Below are 18,753 nucleotides of genomic sequence, written 5' to 3' on the forward strand. Positions count from 1 at the left end.
CAACCTTCAGTTAGTTCAGCGTGCCTCTTCATTAAATTGCCCCATCCAGCATCAGTGTGCTCCCCTTTGGGACACTTGACTCTGGCCCTTTGTATCATGCTTCTAGTCCATTCCTTCATTATTACTCTCTCTCATCCACAACATTTCTTATTATCACAATTAAACTTGATAAGTTGTCTAAATCATAAATGTGATCATCCTCTTAAATAGACCAACTATAATCCCTGAGATATCTCTCTCCATTCATGCAGACAGCGTGGCCTTGATCAACATAATGATCTGTCATCATCTAATGTGACTATATTTAGAAATTTGACTTATTTCAGTCTTCTATTCCAGTTTCAACCTGCTTTTCAGAATTTTCCGTGTTGCAACCCCATTTCCCAAACCCATCTCCTTGCTGTAAATTAAAATGTGCAATATAAGGTTATCACAGTGGCATGAATTTCATCTAAATTAGAAACTGGTTCCTCCCATCTACCTTTAATTATCAGCTGTCACTACTTATTACAAGCTTTCAGCACTAAATGCATCTTTCTCGCTGTCTAGTGTTATGATTTCTTCCCGCAGCATCATTAAACTTCATTGAAACACATTCACAACCACCTGCCACATACGCGTAAATTCAATCTGCTGTCTTTGGGAATCTGACACTGTTAGGGCACTGCTGACCTTGATGAGACCTTCCCCAAACCATTATCAATAAATTATTTGTCAGTCACATTTGGGATTGGCATCCTTGGTAGTGAAGTGGTATTATTTTTTAAAAACATCATCAGTGTGTGAATGTGTGTGTGAATGGGTGGATGACTGAATATGTAAAGCGCTTTGGGGTCCTTAGGGACTAGTAAAGCGCTATATAAATACAGGCCATTTAAAAACATCATGTCCAGGTTTCAGTGCTTAACCGTGTAGCGCCAAGGGTGTCATATTTGATGATATGTGTTTTTGAGATCGCTACGTAATCTGTTTTTTCCCCGGTAAACCTGATGTATACAGACATAAGCAGTGCAACTATGAGCACAAAAATGCAGTAAGTAAGCAAAAATGATACAAAATTATTATTTTTTATTTTGTCAGAAGGTTCAATAAAGACTTCAGTTTCAAAAAATTTATTTTTCTGTGATATATTTCATGGTCCAGACTCAGTGTAAATGCTAGATATAATGTCTCGTAGTCATGCATTTATGTATTCAAGTTATGAAATTCTCAAGAGTGATCAGTAACTGCTCACTAAGGACTCCTAATTCCTAAAGGATTCCACATGTAAAACTATTACGGTTTTCTTCCCCCCAAATAAACTTCATTTTCTGTCTTGGATCTTTTGGATGGTTAAAAACATTACCTTCATTATGGTGTTGATTTTCACTGCCTGTCACTTGCATAACAGTAATGTGATTTAACTGCACTAATCACCACCATGATGACTGTATGAATCAGCTTAAATTACCCTGCTTCTCATTTTGCATGGTTCTCTTACTGCTGAGGCAAACAAGTATGTATAAATGTCTTGTTGTGAAGTCACAAAGTAAAAGACATACACATGTTTTTTTGGGTTGTTTTTTTGCCATCTGAATCTCAAGGGTACAAAGGATGCAGCAGACAAATCATCCATCTGATCTTAATCCACGATTTAGAAAAAAGAAAGAAAATGAATAAAGTGAGACATATAAAGGCAACTGACACGTTCAAACACAGTTTTCAGCGTTCACCTTCCTTTCCATCCAGCTGCCTTTCATATAAATGAAAGTCATTCAAGTTTCTGGCAACTCTATTGCTCGTCCTTACTTAAATTTCATTTGGCAAGCATCCACAGAGCTTTGAGTTGCAGGAAGTAGTGAGATTGAAAGATACTGGTGATACACTCAGGACAGTGATTTAATAAAAGTGTATATGTATAGAAGTGTGGGGAGGAAGTGTATGCAGTGACTCCTTCAAATGGCAGCTAACACTAAATTTGGGATTTTTGGGTAAGCTGGCTCTTTGGTATTTTTTCTCTCTTCAATAGTCACCTGCTTTTAGTTCCTTTTTCAAAGCCCCACACTATGCTTATTCTAAATAAAATAAATAAATAAATACAAATAAAATAACAAAAGCAACCAGCAGGCAAAATAATTTCAGTGAGAACTATAATTATACTCAGAGACAGTGTATCTTCATAATTTGTAATCCTTATCAGCTGATGTGACAAGAGGAAAAACATGATATTTATTCAAACTACCAACCCTGTCTTTTTCAGGTGGAGACCATGTATGTACACGGTTGTAAAATATGTAGAGCTAAGCAAAGTCAGCTGGTTTTATGATGACTACAGATGTTTGTAATTAAATTCACACCAATCCATCCAATGTTATACTTTATATTTATATAGTCTTCACTAACTTTAGTAGCTAAGGAAGGAAAGCACGAGCTCTACCACAAGTAAACATTGTAAAATTACTAAATGTTGCTAAAAAGACAGATAACTTTAGGCACCAAATAAATAAGTAATAAAATAATGTGGTTAGATTTTCCTTAGGAAATTGTTGTTAACATGATTAGTAGAGTAAACAGCAATTAAGGGGGGGAGTTTTCCCATTGCCAAGAATGAAGGAGAAAACAAGGTGGTGTAGTACGTATCAATCCAGGACTCACTGGATGTCTCATTGTCACTGAAAATTGAATTTTTATACTCCAGACTAAGAGAAATAACCTCAATTGAAAGCAAAAATTACAGAAATTACATCTAGTCCACAAGAGCCACATGCATCGAAATAAAGAGTTCTGTGCTTTAATAATGAATTGGACAATAAAAGCTGCATCTGTAAATTCATTTATGAATTCTTTAAAAAAATCATTTTATTTATTCAAACATTATTTTAAATTAAATTATTACATAATAAATTACTTTAGTAAAAACACTATTTTTAAATCAGTTTTTCAAAACGAATTACTAATCCACCAAAATGAATTTCACCGTATCCGTAGCCAGTCTTGTTAATGATCTCACTGAGGGGCTTCAGGCCGATGCAGAACAGCAGTGGGGACAGAGCATCTCCTTGGTAGATCCCGCACTTGATGGTGACTTGTGCTATTGGCTTGAAGTTGGCCTCTAGCGTTGTCCGCCACATCCCCATTGAGTTCCTGATGAAGGCTCTCAGGGTTTTGTTGATCTTGTATAGTTCTAGGCATTCCAGGATCCACTTGTGGGGCATTGAGTCATAGGCCTTCTTGTAATCAATCAAGGGAGTCTGGTCTACCAGTAGCTGGTGTTTTTGCGCCTCTGGTATTCTTGCCAGTTCCTTTCTGTGTCCCGCTCATTAGTGATGTGCGATACCACTGATTTCCTTTCCGATCTGATACCAAGTAAAATTCAGGATGGTATCGACGATACTGATCCGATACCGATACTTTATACAAAACCGTATTTTATTTATTGTATCTTTTATTGTATCTCAAATTATAGCATCATAATGATTACAGGACATCAGATTACTTGTTCTTATCACTTAATAATGCAGAGTTCATCATATAGAAATAAAAAACCTGAAGTTGTGCGCTATTTGAACACCTTGCCTGCCTGCAGCACTAAAGGACTCCGTGAGAGACGTCTGTCTCGCCCTAGCAGCACCTGTCCATGTCCTCCTCTTCAGTTTGCCTCAACATACACTCGTCATATTCTCTGATATGATTTACTCTGAGGTGTTTGACAAATTTGTGGTGTTGCCACGACACCTCACTTTCTTGCCACATGTATTGCAAACCACGTCTCGGCTGTTTGTGGATGTAAAATACGTCCGCACATGACTCCAATTACGCACATTACTTCAATTATCCTATTTATACAGCTGTATTTCACGCGGAAGAGGAATAGTTCCTTCCAATGTAGACAATCCGAATGATATAGTTTGTTCCTGTTAATGATAAACTACAAATTTACCCTAAATTACTAAAATATCGATATTTTAATGTGAGAATCGATTCTAGAACATAAATGACTGGTATCGGAGGAATCGATATTTCAGGATCGATCCGCACATCCCTACCGCTCATGTATTGACCCATGTGCCTGTTCATCTTAGCCGCTATGATGCCTGACAGGAGCTTCCATGTGTCACGGCCAAGGTCGGCTGACTGGAGGACCCAAATGCAGAATGCACACGTAACACCCCGTAGACGAGAAAACATGAACAAAACTTTATTTTTTCCAAAAAAACAAAACGTCAAGACATAAATTACTAAATACTATGAACTAAAGTGTTCCTTCAATGCCTGAACCAAACCTGAAACAAGAACTTGATCTCTAAGTAATAATTGGCAAAGCTTAAATCTTCATAGAAACTCCTCATGACCAAAGAAGGGAGATGCAGAATGTGGGAAATGCACCGGAAGTCTCAGCACACTGCAACGAGAGGAGAGTGGCTTTAGTGATAAAGCTTAGGGAAAAGTATCCGGGTAAAGCTTGAAAACATGGCATTACTTTGCCTTACTGTTCCTGGGCGGAGGGTGGACGCAGAGGGAGTACAAGGTCCGGGAGTGGTGGCTGACGAGGCCAGCTGGAGGCAGGAGGGCAGGCAGGTGAGCGCGGTTGACAGGAGCTGAGAAGACTGAGCTGACAGGCATGAACCAGCGAAGAGGGTCCAGTAGGTATTGCCGTGGGTGGAGTGGATAAGGACTTAGCAGCTATGGGGAAAAACAGTAAGTCACGGATGGCAAAATTATTCCTTGGTTTGAGTTGCCTGAAGCAACACTGACTAGGTGTAGCAGAAACTGTGGCGAGTAGTGGAGTGAGCGCTGGTCCATAAATGCTGACAGCTCAGCACAGGTGAAGAGACTCGTCAGTGTGCGGTGACTCCACCCCAAGGCGGAGACAGCAGCTCAGAGACAACACAGCTGTGCCCACCTGGATCATGACACCATGTGGTACTGAGGCAGGTTACTGGCCGATAGTTGGATATGACTGGTCCTTTCCGGGGGGTCCTTGGGGATCAGGCCTTCTGGCCTTCAGTTAGCCAATCTGGGTGTGTCTCTTCAATTAGCAGCTGGTTCATTTGTGCTGCGAAACGCTCATGAAGTGCAGTCAGCTTCTTCAGCCAGTAGGTGTGAATCACTCAGGGCCAGGTGCTGTCCAACTCTTCATACTGGAGACCTGTTCTTGGATGTCTGCCACTGTGATGATCTTGGCCTCTAGTCTGCTTCTTCATGGTGGGTACTGCTCCTTGTGGCTGTTCACCTTGTAGCCAAGCATCTCACTGGTAGATCAGCTGATTAATCTTGTGATGGTCTCAGTAGAAATTGTCTAGTAGACCTTCCTTCAGGCTTGGTACCCAATGTTGGGTAGGGATGATGATAATATTTCAATCTGACCTGTCATCCTGTCTCCCCCTCGCCGTTGCATTTGTCTTGTACCTTGTCAATTTCTAGTCATGAGAGCAGTTCATTCACCGAATGTTGGAACACTGAGCAACTAGTTGTTTCACCGTCAACCTGGATGCTGGGTATTCAGTAGGTCCCACATCCTATTCATGTAGCCCCTTCCGCTGGAGTTACCTGCATAGTAGCATTCCAACAGCGTCCTGTTATCATCTCTTGCCCATTTGTGCCTTCTTGTTTCAGTAGCTCACTTCTCATCAGTGGTTCCTGAACACTTTACCCAAACCTTGTTAATTGTTAATATCTGTCTGTCTGTCTGTCTGTCTGTCTGTCTATATAGATGTATGCTGTCCTATACATTTTTCTAATTGGGATAGGGATGTATCCCAATCCTAATATATCTAACCAGATATATTTAGACATGATGTCTTAGCAATTCAAATATCTGGGATGGCCAGTCTTAAGTTCTCTTCGAACCCAGAGGGCTTTATTAGCCACCTGCCATGCCTGGTGCAGCCACAGCCCACTGAGCCCATGTGCCCTGCAGAGCCCCAGTCCAGAAGAACATGTGCAGCTCCAGCCAGAGCCAAAGTGTCCACAGGGTGCTGCACACACATCTCTATCCAGAGACTTGGCAATTAAAGAAACCCTCTGATTCTGACCTCTGTGAATTCAAACTACCAGTGCTGCCTGAAGCTCTCCTGCCATGTGAAACTGCTCCACATACCAAGCTCCTGTATCAATAGCAGGGCACTCCTGACCACAGACTGCCGGAAAAGCAAAGCTAGCCCACCTGCCCACCTGGGACTTGTTTTCATCGGGGATGTCTGGGAGCTGCTCCTTAAATTCTCTTTATTATGAGATATTTTCTGTTTGATTATTAGTTTACTTATTGTCTACCCACCATACTACCAAGCCTACCTGGGAAAATGTGCAAGAGATACAACGCTGAAGCCATGAGGAACCATGACATAGTGTTTAGAAGTAGGCTACTGGAACAGGGCATACATGGAGAATGACTGACAATATGTTATTGATGGGATACTACAATGGCAGCCAAGCCACTGAGAGAGTATCTCAGTGCAATAACATCAGGAGACTCATATGGATACAGTGGAAAAACCCAGGCAGAAAAAAGCAGTGGAATTAAACTAGATGATGTCTAGCCATCGAGGGCATGACTCCCTAGATCACTAACAAACACTCATCAGAGTAGATGCTTGCAGATTTAATCACTGCTATATGCACCATCCCCATCTGCAAGTAGAGGAACTCCCACCCTCCATGTAGAGGAAGGCTGGAGGCCAAAATCGAGGAAGCACAGAAGGATGTACAGAAGTATAGAAGGGTGCCATGAGAGACAGGGTCTGGATGCACAGCAAGATGCCCATAACTGAAACTCTACAAACTGCCAAATAAAGGCTCTGGCCAAACAATTGGCCTGCTCCCCAAAGCTCCATCCACGGTATACTCTTACCTGATGATCCTCTAATCGCCTGAGCCAAGGTAGTTTTGTCTTTCGGATGAACCAGTTTTTGTCTGAGCGTGTTGCTGGGTCTAGACAAAACTCCAAAACACAAACTTAACAATGTGGTGTACGCTGTACAGTGCAGCGAGGAATGCTCAGACCTCTACATTGGAGAGACCAAACAGCCACTTCACAAGCGCATGGCACAACATAGAAGAGCCACCTCCACAGGACAAGACTCAGCAGTCCATCTGCATCTTAAGGATAAAGGACACTCTTTCGAGGATGCCAATGTTCACATTTTGGACAGAGAGGACAGATGGTTTGAAAGAGGAGTGAAAGAAGCCACTCACATCCTGGGCCATCTGACCTCAGGAATTCGCATGATAAGGTGGGGCCAGGTCTCACAATGAGCTCACCCGAAACTCTGGCTGATTGGGACCCACACCCAGTTTCACACCTTGGCTCAGGCGATTAGAGGATCATCAGGGGGTCCCTTTGTCCCTCTGTGGGGGGAAACTCCCACTAGGTTTATATCTGGGACTCTCCACCATTTGACCTTAGAACTGAAGAAGCTTCTCGGATGAGAGGTGAAACGTCTTCAAGCAACTTAAAGAAGTCCAGACGCTTTTCTTTGCAAGCTCCTTTGACAACAAACCATAGCAATCTCCCAGAAAAAGAGCCAATCAGCATTAGAAAGGCAACAGTGAGTCTCTGAAATAAAATACTGAAGTGTGTAATGAATATAGTACCAGTACATTTGGTAACCCTGAAGCTAAGACCTTCATCACTCTTCTTCTGCAAGGCTGCCTGGCCTCTGGAGAATAGATGACTGAATGAGATAGTACAGCTAAGATCTCAGTGGTTTACCTGGTCTATGATAATAAGCATGAACCTTCATGGGCCATTGATTTCAGGACCCCTTAGAATCCACCCAGAAATAAGGATGTTAATTTGTGTCAGAAACAGAAGTTTCTTTGGGGAAAGCACATTTTAAAAGAGAAGAAGAGGCAACACATCTTCCTGAAAGACAGCAAAAGAGAGAGTCTTCCATCTGTAGATCAATTCTTATTGTATGTTATGTGTCAGTGTTGCTCCAGATCCATAAATTTCTGTTTTATAACTCTTGACTCATCCCTCCTGTGTAGATCATATCGTATTATTTAATTAGTATACATGAATTTTTTCTTTGTTCTCCCACCAGAGCTGTCCATCATGTGTGCGTTGCTTGTCAAGTCAAGTGCAAAAGGGAAATTAGGAAGGTGTCTCTTTTTCTCCAGTTGTAATTTTTCTGTATGCATTTGTGTTTTATTATGTTGAACAGGATGCATTCTAAAGGAAACACTCTAAAGTCTGCTATTTTGCTTTTCTTCTGCAGGTACAATGTGGATACTAGGAGCTCCAATCTTTCCAAACATGTAAGCAGCTTAATATGTCCAATGACCACAGGTCCACTGGCATGAAGCCCAGAAAAAAATTGAGTTAACCTTATTTAAAAACAAAAAAATTTAATCAAGTTTTATTTCAGTGGGTTTCACAAAAGTGGTTTTGCTTATTGTAGTTTGGGTGGTAGTACTAAAAAATTGTCTCAATTGGTTTTTGTTATTATGATGAAGTGTGACATTTGTCAGACTGTAAGAACAGGTGAAATAGTACATCACAATACAAACATTGGACACCTCTCAACATACATGTCTTGTTGTGTACTAACTTGTTGTCTACTTTGCGTTAAAAATGTTATATTGATATTGATTGAAACCCATCTTATAAAAAACAAAACTCTTCCTCATCACGCGTCAGATTCAGTTGTGGAGCTGTCATCAATAGCCAGGAAATGGAGCCCTCTATTTTTTCGCAGGTTGACAGATGTGAACAAGCAGGCCTCTCTGTAGACTATACTGTTTACAGATGACACTATGATTTGTAGTTAGCATTGGGAGTAGGTAGAAGAGAACCTGGAGATGTGTTATTATGCTCTATTGAGAAGTGGAATGAAAGTCAATAGAAGCAAGAAAGAACACATGTGTAAATAACAGGGAGACACATGTAACAGTGAAGATGCAAGGAGTAGAGGATGTGAAGGTAGCAGACAAGATTAGAAATAATACATCAGAGGGACAGCTCAGGCTAAGTGGTTTTTAGAGGCAAGGTTTTGGTGAATATAGGGGGCAGAAGATGTTGAAGATGGGACTGCCATGCAGAAAGATAGGAGGAAGACCACAGAACAGAAGGCAGACATGCAGAGGGTTGGTGTGCCTGTGATCTAGGTACTAATCTGATGCTGAATAGCTGCCTATATGTCAGACATGTAGCAACTGACTGGCACCTTGTCCAGGGTACATGCTACCACTGTCAGTGTGGTCCGGCTCCACTCCAGCTGTAATTTTACCTGAATTCAACATCAAACAAAATTTAGTACAGTATCTACTAAAGTATCTACAGAAAGCATAAATCAAAACATTATTTTTTAATTTGCACCCTACCGTAATGATTCATAAAAGCATTACTTTAAGCTCAGTGCACTGCAGCTCTGACTAGTCTTCATCTTTCTTAAATTTGGAAGAAAAATTAATTTATTTGTGAACTTGAGGTCTTTTCATTGTGTCTTTCCAGCTTCTCTAACATGTGTCTGCCTTTCCTTACTGCCTCCCCTCCTGGATAAGCAGAAGGTAAGCTATCATTATGTCCTGTACTCCCTGCTTACTGCACCATTTCTTTAAGTGATGTGGACCCTAGCTCAAACCCTAATCCTAAAACATTTTTTGGAGAAAAGCAAAAAGAACCCAAATCTATAAAAATAATAATTAGATTTATCTCAGAATTATTTTTTGCCAAAAATGGGATTAGAAAACGAAGACTACAATGAAATCTTCTGATAGTATAGCGTTAACCTTAGGGTTAGAGTCATGTCTGACGATGAGTCACAGGGTCAGACACATCGCCAAGGTCTAAGCAATGTGTTAAGCATACAGCAAACTGACCTTTCGGTGTGTTTCTGTAACTGCATCGCTAATTCCAACAGAAATGAATGAAGCCGCACTGAGATTACAGAGATTACAAATGTAATCTGAAAATCCTGTAAGAGAATGTTTTTATGACAGCTATGGTGTATTATTTTAACTACAAAAAATGTTGCTTAAAGCAGAACAATTTAATTACAAAAGCTCAATTCAATGAAGTATAAAATATGGACAAAATGCAAAGCAATTAGACAGTTTCAGTAACTAGGCGCTAACTAGCTGCTGTGTTAGTCCTAAGCAGTCTGCTGTAATCAATCAACGTCTAGACATCTCATTACTATTGCATCTTCAATTAATGTTTACAAAAGAATTTCCAATTACTTCTTTATTTTAAATCCAAGTAACCCAAATTGAAATCATATATAACATGGTAGCTGTAACTCTGTTAACCTATCAACAGCCACATTTTAGAAATTAGCCAACGTGCAGCACACAGTGACTGAGTGCAATGAATTCACTATGATGATTTCCCTACTCTGTAAAGGACTTCCTGGGTCAGATGTTCTGCACGTTAGGTGAGATCATTGGTTCACCTGGCGGCAGGCTGGAAAGGACTCTTTCGTAAGTACAACATACACACAGCGTCACCCATACAGTAGTTGTCTTTGAAGCTGGTTTAGGACACTATCCTTAATGTCAACATCTTGTTTAGTCCTATTTACAAGTGCAGAAAATCTTTGGTATCGCAGCCTGATTAACAAATACAAACAGTTCAGAGGTGACATCTCAGCCATAAGCATTTCAAACATTTAACTGGGTTGAGATCTGAGATCTGACTTTGACCGTGCCACTACAACCCTGTGATTATTTTTGTTTTCAGTCATTGTGTTGTAGATTTTCTGGTGTGCTTGTGGTCATTGTGCTGTTGTATGACCCACCTTGGAAAGCTTTATCAATCAGACAGATGGCCTCACCTTTGACTGGAATACTCTAGTGTGTAGGGGAGTTAATGGTCGAGGGGTGGCTGTGGCTCAGGTGGCAGATCAACTACTGATTGGAAGGATGGTGGTTCGATCCGTGGCTTCCCCAGTCTGCATGTCAAATATCCTTGGGCAAGATACTAACCCCAAGTTAGTGGGGTTAGTATCAAATGTTACAAATGTTTGGTTTTTTGGTTGTTGTTTTTTGTTGCATGGTTTGAATGGAATACGCCTCCTACAAATATTGTGCCATTGTGTTAACACACACCTGAATACTCCAGAAGACTGCCTAAACAGGTTTTAGAGGCCAAACTTGCTGATGATCAAGTTTTAATCAAGTACTTGGTTTTATTTAATTAAGGACTTAAGGACAGATAAAATGCTAACTATATGTTTGTCTAAAGGTGTTGCATTATGGCACAACAGTTAGTACTGGTGAAAGAATACATACAACTGTAATGCACTTTGGGTGAAATTGAGAGGGTGACCTGTCTACCTTTGATGGATCCATCGTCACCTCAGTTCAGGACGGCACATCTGATGAAGCTGCAGTTAGTGCTCTCCAACTTTGGAGAGAGCAGAAAAGCAAGTGGAGCGTTTGCCCGAGGCTGAGAACGTAAAACAAGATGAGGTTCCTATTTCACCTAGCGTCTTGTTTATGTGCTTTTAGAGCCTGTGGCCTTCCATATGTTCTGCCTGTAATTAGATGGTCACCACAACCAACTGAGTAGCAAACTGTGGTCAGGTTCAAACCATGATGGTAAAAAGAGGTCATTTGCTTTATTGCACATATGAATGAAGTGAAATTAAAACTTAAATGATGCAGTATGTCATGTGTCTTGTAGAGATATACAATTAGTTAAAAAAAAGAAGCTACCACTAAATGAAAATTGTGTTGATTGTGCGCCACACTGCAGTTCCTCTTTGTTGAAGCCTGAAGGAGCATTTCCTAGTTCAGGCAGCTTGTCAATGAGTGGAGGAAAGGCTCTGATACCCTTGGATTCCAGTGCAGTGTTATAGAAACTTGGGCGTCATTGTGTGTGTAGAACTGCTGGCCTGGTCCTATCAACTGAAGCCTTATAAGGGACGTGGGTTGTGTTCTTAAGAGTCAAAGTGTGCAGAGAGATTATTGATTACAGGAAGCTACAACATGGATTGAAGTCCCACTCACTTGGTAAAAAGCCACATATGTATGAAGGCAACAGAAATATGTGATGAACACTGATGTTCATGGTCTAGATAAATGCCAGCACAGTAACATTTCAAATTTAGTGACAGTCTGACATTTACTGAATGTAATGATACGACTGAGAAATTTAATCTTTGTGCATTTCAGTTAGTCTGGCTTAGCAAAAAACCTGGGTGAAATAGTAGGGGTGGGTAAATCAACCTTCCAATAACTCTACAATGTGTTATTTAATTGCCATATATTTTAACTAGTAACCCTCAAGTCCATGCATGTCTTATGATAAGAAAGTCTTAAGTCAAGATTTATAAGTTCCAGCGACGTCAAAATCCAAAGGATTCGTGTTTTAATTCCTAAACTTCTGCCAAGTTCAGAACATGTAATTCTTTGCAATATCAGTAGTGAATATTCTTCAAACTAAAAATGGTTTTGTACTAAGTGACAAAATAATTCCTCACAAGTGAAACATTTGTAGTCACCACAGAGCAGATAGCTTAAACTTTGATTTGACACACACACACACACACACACACACACACACACACACACACACACACACACACACACACACACACACACACACCAACGCACACATAGAGTCAAAACAGAAAACACAGTTTATATCATACATTGTGATGGACCAAGCAGTAAAGGACAGTCAGAAACAGGCTAAAGTAGAAAAAACAAGAGCTTGGGCTCATAAAAGAGGTCAACGTAACAGAACGCTACTCAGAAAAATGGCAACACTACCTCAAGCAACCTGACCTACCAAAATGAGACCAAGAGGAAACTTAAATAGTGGCTGATCAACCCACAAAGACACAAAAAGGGGTAGAACACACAAAAACCTAACAAAAACTAACATAGCAAATCCCATTCCCCCCCATGATCCAGAGTTGTGGTATGACCCAATTTGCAGGTCTCCACATAGGCTTGCCCCGCCCCCTTTTACACCTCTTAGGGACTTGAGCAGCTTTTACTAAGGTAACCAGAAAACAAATACAAAGATTAAACTAAAATGTGGGCACTTATGTTAGAATACATTATTGTGTATGAGATGGTAAAAATAAAGAAATTATAAACTAACACAAATTCTTTATTAATCTGTAAATTCAATCCTATATTTAAAGACAGCACAATACAAGTGTAGTGTAATAAATAAGTCTCTATTGTAGCCCTGTGATGTTTGGCAGATGTTACCCAATATGTGTGGCTGTAACTGCAGCCATCACATGCATTTTGACACGTAGCCTATAGGAGAAGCATGATGACGTAAGAGTTTTCACTTCAAAGTGAAGATACAGACAGGATTGTATTAGAATAATACTTGTTCTTTTAATAACAGATGTGTTTCCAAGGCAACTGTGAGCACGGAGTCTACTTTATGCTCCTTACTGCTGAAAAATCCAGTTGGTGAGCCATTTTCTTCATATTGGCCCATTCTCCTCTGATAAAGATGACATCAGAGCCATGGCGAGGATCTATTTTGAGATAATGGGTGGGGAGAGGAAGAGAGCCCTGTGTCAGATGAGAACATTATTAGGGAAACCCACCTTGTGCATCAAGTCACGATGCACACTTCTTTGTTTAACCAGGCTAAGTGCTTGCAGGCAGACACATTTTTGCATATGCAATAGCAATCACCCACCTGCTGAACTAAGTTCATTTGCCTCCTGTGCTTTTGCTAATGCACTCCACAGTCAAATGCTGGATTAAGTTGTGTGGGTGCAGGGACACTTGACACATGACCAAGGAACAAGCTTATTAGAGGTGCATTTACAAATCAAACAGATCATATTGTGTGTGAAAAGGATTGTTGCAGTTTGTGACGGAGAACTGATCTAAGCGGTTTGTTTTAAGAAAATTCTAAACTTTCATCTGTTTTAAAGTAATTCCTGTTCACTAAAGCACAAAAGGGGACTGCATTCTGTGAGGAATATACAGAGAAGGCATTTTCGTGCTCAAGAGCGAGAACAAAGAAGCAATAATTAGTGTGAAGCAGTGCTCGCTAAAGCATGTAGTGCTAAATCATTCTGCATATCATGTAATGTGCAGATAAGTATGTTTTATTTTTAAAGAAAGCAACCCTTATTGCTTTACGTAGCCTACGACCGAATCATCTGGATTTTCTTTCATAGTGAATCTGCAACAGAAAAGCACAATTTACACAATCCCTGTGATGACTCTGATGTTCCCATCATTCTTGTAAAACCGTTCAAAGGTCAGTTTCAGCTCCTGAACATTTCTTATTGATAACAGATAATAACAGTGCAACGCTCAGTACCGATTGAGCATTGCACCTCTGCTACATTTGCACGCCCAGAATAGGTGATTAAAAAAAAAAGAATGGAAATCAATGCAGCTGTACCACAAATTGTATATTTTTTCCCTATGAAAACTTTGTACCTATCTAAGATCTAGTCAGACTCTGTGTGTTATACCAATTCTGGTTAATGCATCCTTGAGTTTGTAGCCTGCAGAGAAGATTAGTAGTGAACTGTGGGGTTTTTTCTTTACTCTTTGAAATGTAGACTTTCCCTCTAAAGAGCGCTAACCAAACTGATGCTACTTGAGGACATCTATAAGCTGAAAAGAAGGGTTTAGGAACCTTTAACACCTTTAGAGAAATAAAAAAATCATCCCTCAATTGTTGTTTCTGAAAGGTGTGACGCATAAAACTCAGATATTCAGCATCATAAATTAAAACAATGAGCACTCCAAGAGCATAACTCTCTGCCACAGGAACTGCGTAGGCAGTATTTATTTTACCTATTTAACTATTTACAGGTCAGAGGTCAAATAAATGTTAGTCTTGGATGTCTAACAATCCTGATGCGTCAACTGAGTGAGACCTACTAAGCATTATGCAAATGAAATAAACTATAGCAACCATGAGTAAATGAACAAACATATATTCTCTCTCAAAGGAGCAAAAACACTTTCATGGCATCGTGCTTGTTATGGGAGAAATCGGGCATGGGAGGGCTGAAGATGGATGTTAACTTACTGCCTCTGAGAGTGTTTACTGATGCTGTGAAGTGCAACCCTGGCGCTCTCTCTGACCTCAAGCCACACTATTTATATTATTATGCTATCAACAACCCGCGTGTTGTACTAGACGAGATCCGAAGGCCTACAAAAGTTTGGATGCTTATCCAAATTTTTGTAGGCTAAGATGGGTAACAACCCTCAGTCACTGGACTCTGCCTGGAGCTGCAGTCACTTGAACAAGTCAACCACGGTCACTGGTCACTGCTAAGGTATTTACCCAATGTTTATTAATTGTTCATATTGCCACGTCTCTGTGTATTACCCCTTACACTGTCAATGTGTCAACACAGCTCATTTGTGATGGATGATGATGATACTGTGTTGAGTTGAGGATATCCTTAATTTTCGGTCACTAAATTCTGCTGTTTTTGCCTGTTAGCTGTTGTTAGCTGTTGTTCGCTGTTGTTTATCATCTTCCAAATTGAGTTGATTGATTCAGCTGCCCGTCACTAGCAGATCAACTGCCCATTTGCGCATGTGCGAAGGTAACTTTACATAGACAAACTGACCGAAATGCATTGACAGAAACATTTCAGGGATTTTGAGTCATTCTGCACTCCAAATGCGTTAAAAGTGTTAAATTTTTTGTATCGAGTTAATCGTGATGACGGCTTAATCTGTGTTAACGCGTTCATTTTGACAGCACTACTTTTTACTTTTAGCCTGGCTAATTATCCTCCAGGGCCTCATTATAATTTAAAATTAATTTGAACATGGGAAGCAGCAAGCAGTGCCTTTGCCTGTGGTTAGTATTTACAGCACAGTGAGTATGAATCACTTCTTTGGTCACAGAAGTGAATAAGTGAATTGTGGAGCAGATTTTCAGGCTGTCAAAATCATAATTGATTTGCTCTCTGTCCTCCTGAGCTATGGGATCTGACTTTGCAGATATATTTTGACACATTGCTTCTCGCTTGATTCCACATTGGACTTCACATGCCTTTTTGGCAAAGCTAGGCCATTAATCTCAGCTAAACCAAACAGCTCAGACACTGCTGCATACTCATCTGAGATCTGACAAAAGTACTATCAGCTGGCACACTTTATTAACTTTCTTGCTTAATGAGGCATCTGCCTCTCCGATGTAAATCTTTTTCTATTGGTCCGTCTGATTAAATATTAAAAAGTCATATGTAGAAGGACGCTTGATGTTTCTCCCATCCAGTGTGGCACTGGCAGATCAGTCCCTATAACTCATTCTTGTAACAGACTTGTTATTTCATTCCATGGGACTACTCTTTTTGGCCCACCCAATACTTAAATATTAGTTCTGTTCATCTGACAAGAACCAGATGATCCCCATCTCTCTGAAAGCTTCAGATTTAAACCTGAAAGTAACATCGAAGCCCGTGGTTTTGCCGTTGATAGGTTGCATGAGTTTTGATAGAGGAGGACTGATTGTTGTTTTGATCTGATTGTCACCTGCGTGTCCTTCTACTGTCTGAGTTGTATTTATTGTGAGGTGTTCAGTGATGAGGTTGCCATGGAAAGTTGTACTGAGCCCCTGTGTGGGAGACTCTGACTGCTGCTAGGCTCTCAGCCAGACAAGTATCACAGCACCATGAAAGGAAGCCCTAAATTAAGTCCTTGGGGAGTCTTTGGAGAAAAAGATATTTTCAGGCTGTTTTCACGCACACAAACTCTGGAAATTCTTGAAAGAATCAGGACCAGACACTGTCAAAATGTTGACCTTTCAGACTTGTTGCACTCAAATGGAGATTTGTCAGATGCATTTTCACTACTGGAAATATACCAGTTTGTTTGGGATGCCTGGGTACAGTGCAGAACACTGCCTCACTCTGTCTGCGAAGTGTCTAAAAGTTTTAAATACAGCTGGACTTGAAAAGTCAGAACTATTCAAGGTAGCATTGTATTTGTGAAAACTGCTTTGGTGGGAAATTTTAAGGGTGGCAGTAAACCTCAAGAGTTAAAGTGAAAGTACAAGTTTTCCACTTCTCCACCACAGTCTGCAACTTTGTGTTGGCTAGTGTTACGACCTGTCTAGGAGCCAGGTCATAACATGAATGGAGCACTCGCCCCCCCTTCCCCCCCAGATCCAACCAACCACAGGAAACAAATATCTGTTCATCGCAGTGTCATTTATTCACAACATAATGAAAAGGAAACAACAAAACAGGTTTCTTCCTGTTAAGAGGGAGTTTTTCCTTCCCACTGTCACCAAAGCGCTTGCTCACAGGGGGTCATATGATTGCTGGGGTTTTCTTTGTTTTCTTTGTATTATTGTGGGGTCTTTACTGTACTGTATAAAATACCTTGTGGCAACTATTGTTGTGATTTGGCGCTATATATAACAAAATTGAACTGAAAAATTGAAGTGAAGAATCCACTGCTGCAGAACTGTTTTGAAAACAAAGATTGTAAATTGATTGTAAAGAGTACGTGCCTCTATACCTCTGACACTATGTTTAACCAGCAAGACCATCAAGTTGTTTCCAAACCAAAAGTGATGCCTTGACCAAAATGTACGCTCTTTCTTTGAGGTGCAGGGGAAAAATCTCTTACAGTAATGCCTGGAGAGAAGTGAAGAAGCTCTGCTCTGTGTCATAGTGCATTACATACGCTACACTCCAGAAAACCCTGAGCCTTTGCCAATTAGTTAAAACAACATAAATGACTGTGAGAACCAAGTTCTTCACATTGAAATCTGTTCCCCTTCCTTCAGGTAAAAGATACAGAACCATCAGGGCACATCCCAATATACTGAGGAGCAGCTAACCCCCCCTCCCAAAACACATACAGGAGGGCACTGACATGTGTTCTTCCTCATCTAATGATATAAAAAGCTTTGCAGTGGCTGTTTTCTCCTCCTCCTGTCCATGCTCACTCCATTTAAATAGCTCTGTACCCATCCATAGGTCACTGTACCACCATAAACGGTTCTCAAATCGACTTATTTTCTTCAAACATGCATAATTAAATCTCATCCAGTACAGAGGATGGAGTTACTTTCCACAAATAAATTAAATCCCAACAAACATCAATTTACAGCAGGAACAAGGTGCGCGCGCACACACGCACGCACGCACGCACACACACACACGCACGCACACACGCACGCACGCACGCACGCACACACACACACACACACACACACACACTGCCTTTGGCATTCTCAGCACCGTGAGAAATAAATGTGAGAAATGTGAGAAATAAATGATAGAACGATAGAATTGTTTTATTTTTCATTTGCATTGTTCAGCTTAGTCTCTGACTGGCTGAACAAATGTATTCTCTCTTCCTTTTTTCAGTCCTTTCATGTATAATGTGGTTAAAAATTAAATGATGCAGCACTGGACTAAAGCCATTCACAAAGCTATTACACTGACTCACTGTGACTGACTGTTAAATCACTTCAGAATACAACACAATGTGACTAAAAATGTCTGAGATGTTCTTTGCCCACAGGTATTTTTATTCGCCGCTTTGGGTTTGTTCCTTCTCTCTCAGCCTCCTCTCTTGCTAAGCATCCAGGAAGGTCACAGCCTCTTAAATTTCTACAAAGGCATTCCACATTTCTTGGCTCTGACAAGATTAAGATTTAGATGAAAACTGTGATTGGGTTCCAGAACTGCCCTCCTTCCTATCTCACTTCATTTGAGTGTTTTTCTTAGTCTCTCTGACCACTTGTTTTAATTAAACTATGAACCCTGTGTGCAATTATGATAAAATCATCACTGAAACAAAACAGCGGGGTGCTGTTCACTTGAGCTTCTGATAAAAGACTTTCCTACTATT

At 40.4% G+C, this 18,753-nt stretch overlaps 1 protein-coding gene across 2 annotated transcripts in view; it reads left to right on the forward strand.

The window, feature by feature from the left end:
* The window catches only part of LOC146573610 (copine-9-like), a 204,125-nt gene that overhangs the window by 59,342 nt on the left and 126,030 nt on the right, over positions 1 to 18,753 (forward strand). For both annotated transcript variants that reach the window (XM_085272862.1, XM_085272863.1), the window contains 2 exons: positions 8,199 to 8,238; positions 10,322 to 10,401. In XM_085272862.1, the coding sequence (XP_085128988.1) occupies positions 8,199 to 8,238; positions 10,322 to 10,401 (120 nt within the window). The remainder of the gene's footprint in view (positions 1 to 8,198; positions 8,239 to 10,321; positions 10,402 to 18,753) is intronic.

Source organism: Mchenga conophoros, linkage group LG5 (genome assembly GCF_057382185.1).
Source record: "Mchenga conophoros isolate Kocher_MC1m ecotype Shallow Benthic linkage group LG5, M_conophoros_male_GT1.1, whole genome shotgun sequence".
NCBI classification, from domain to species: Eukaryota; Metazoa; Chordata; class Actinopteri; order Cichliformes; family Cichlidae; genus Mchenga; species Mchenga conophoros.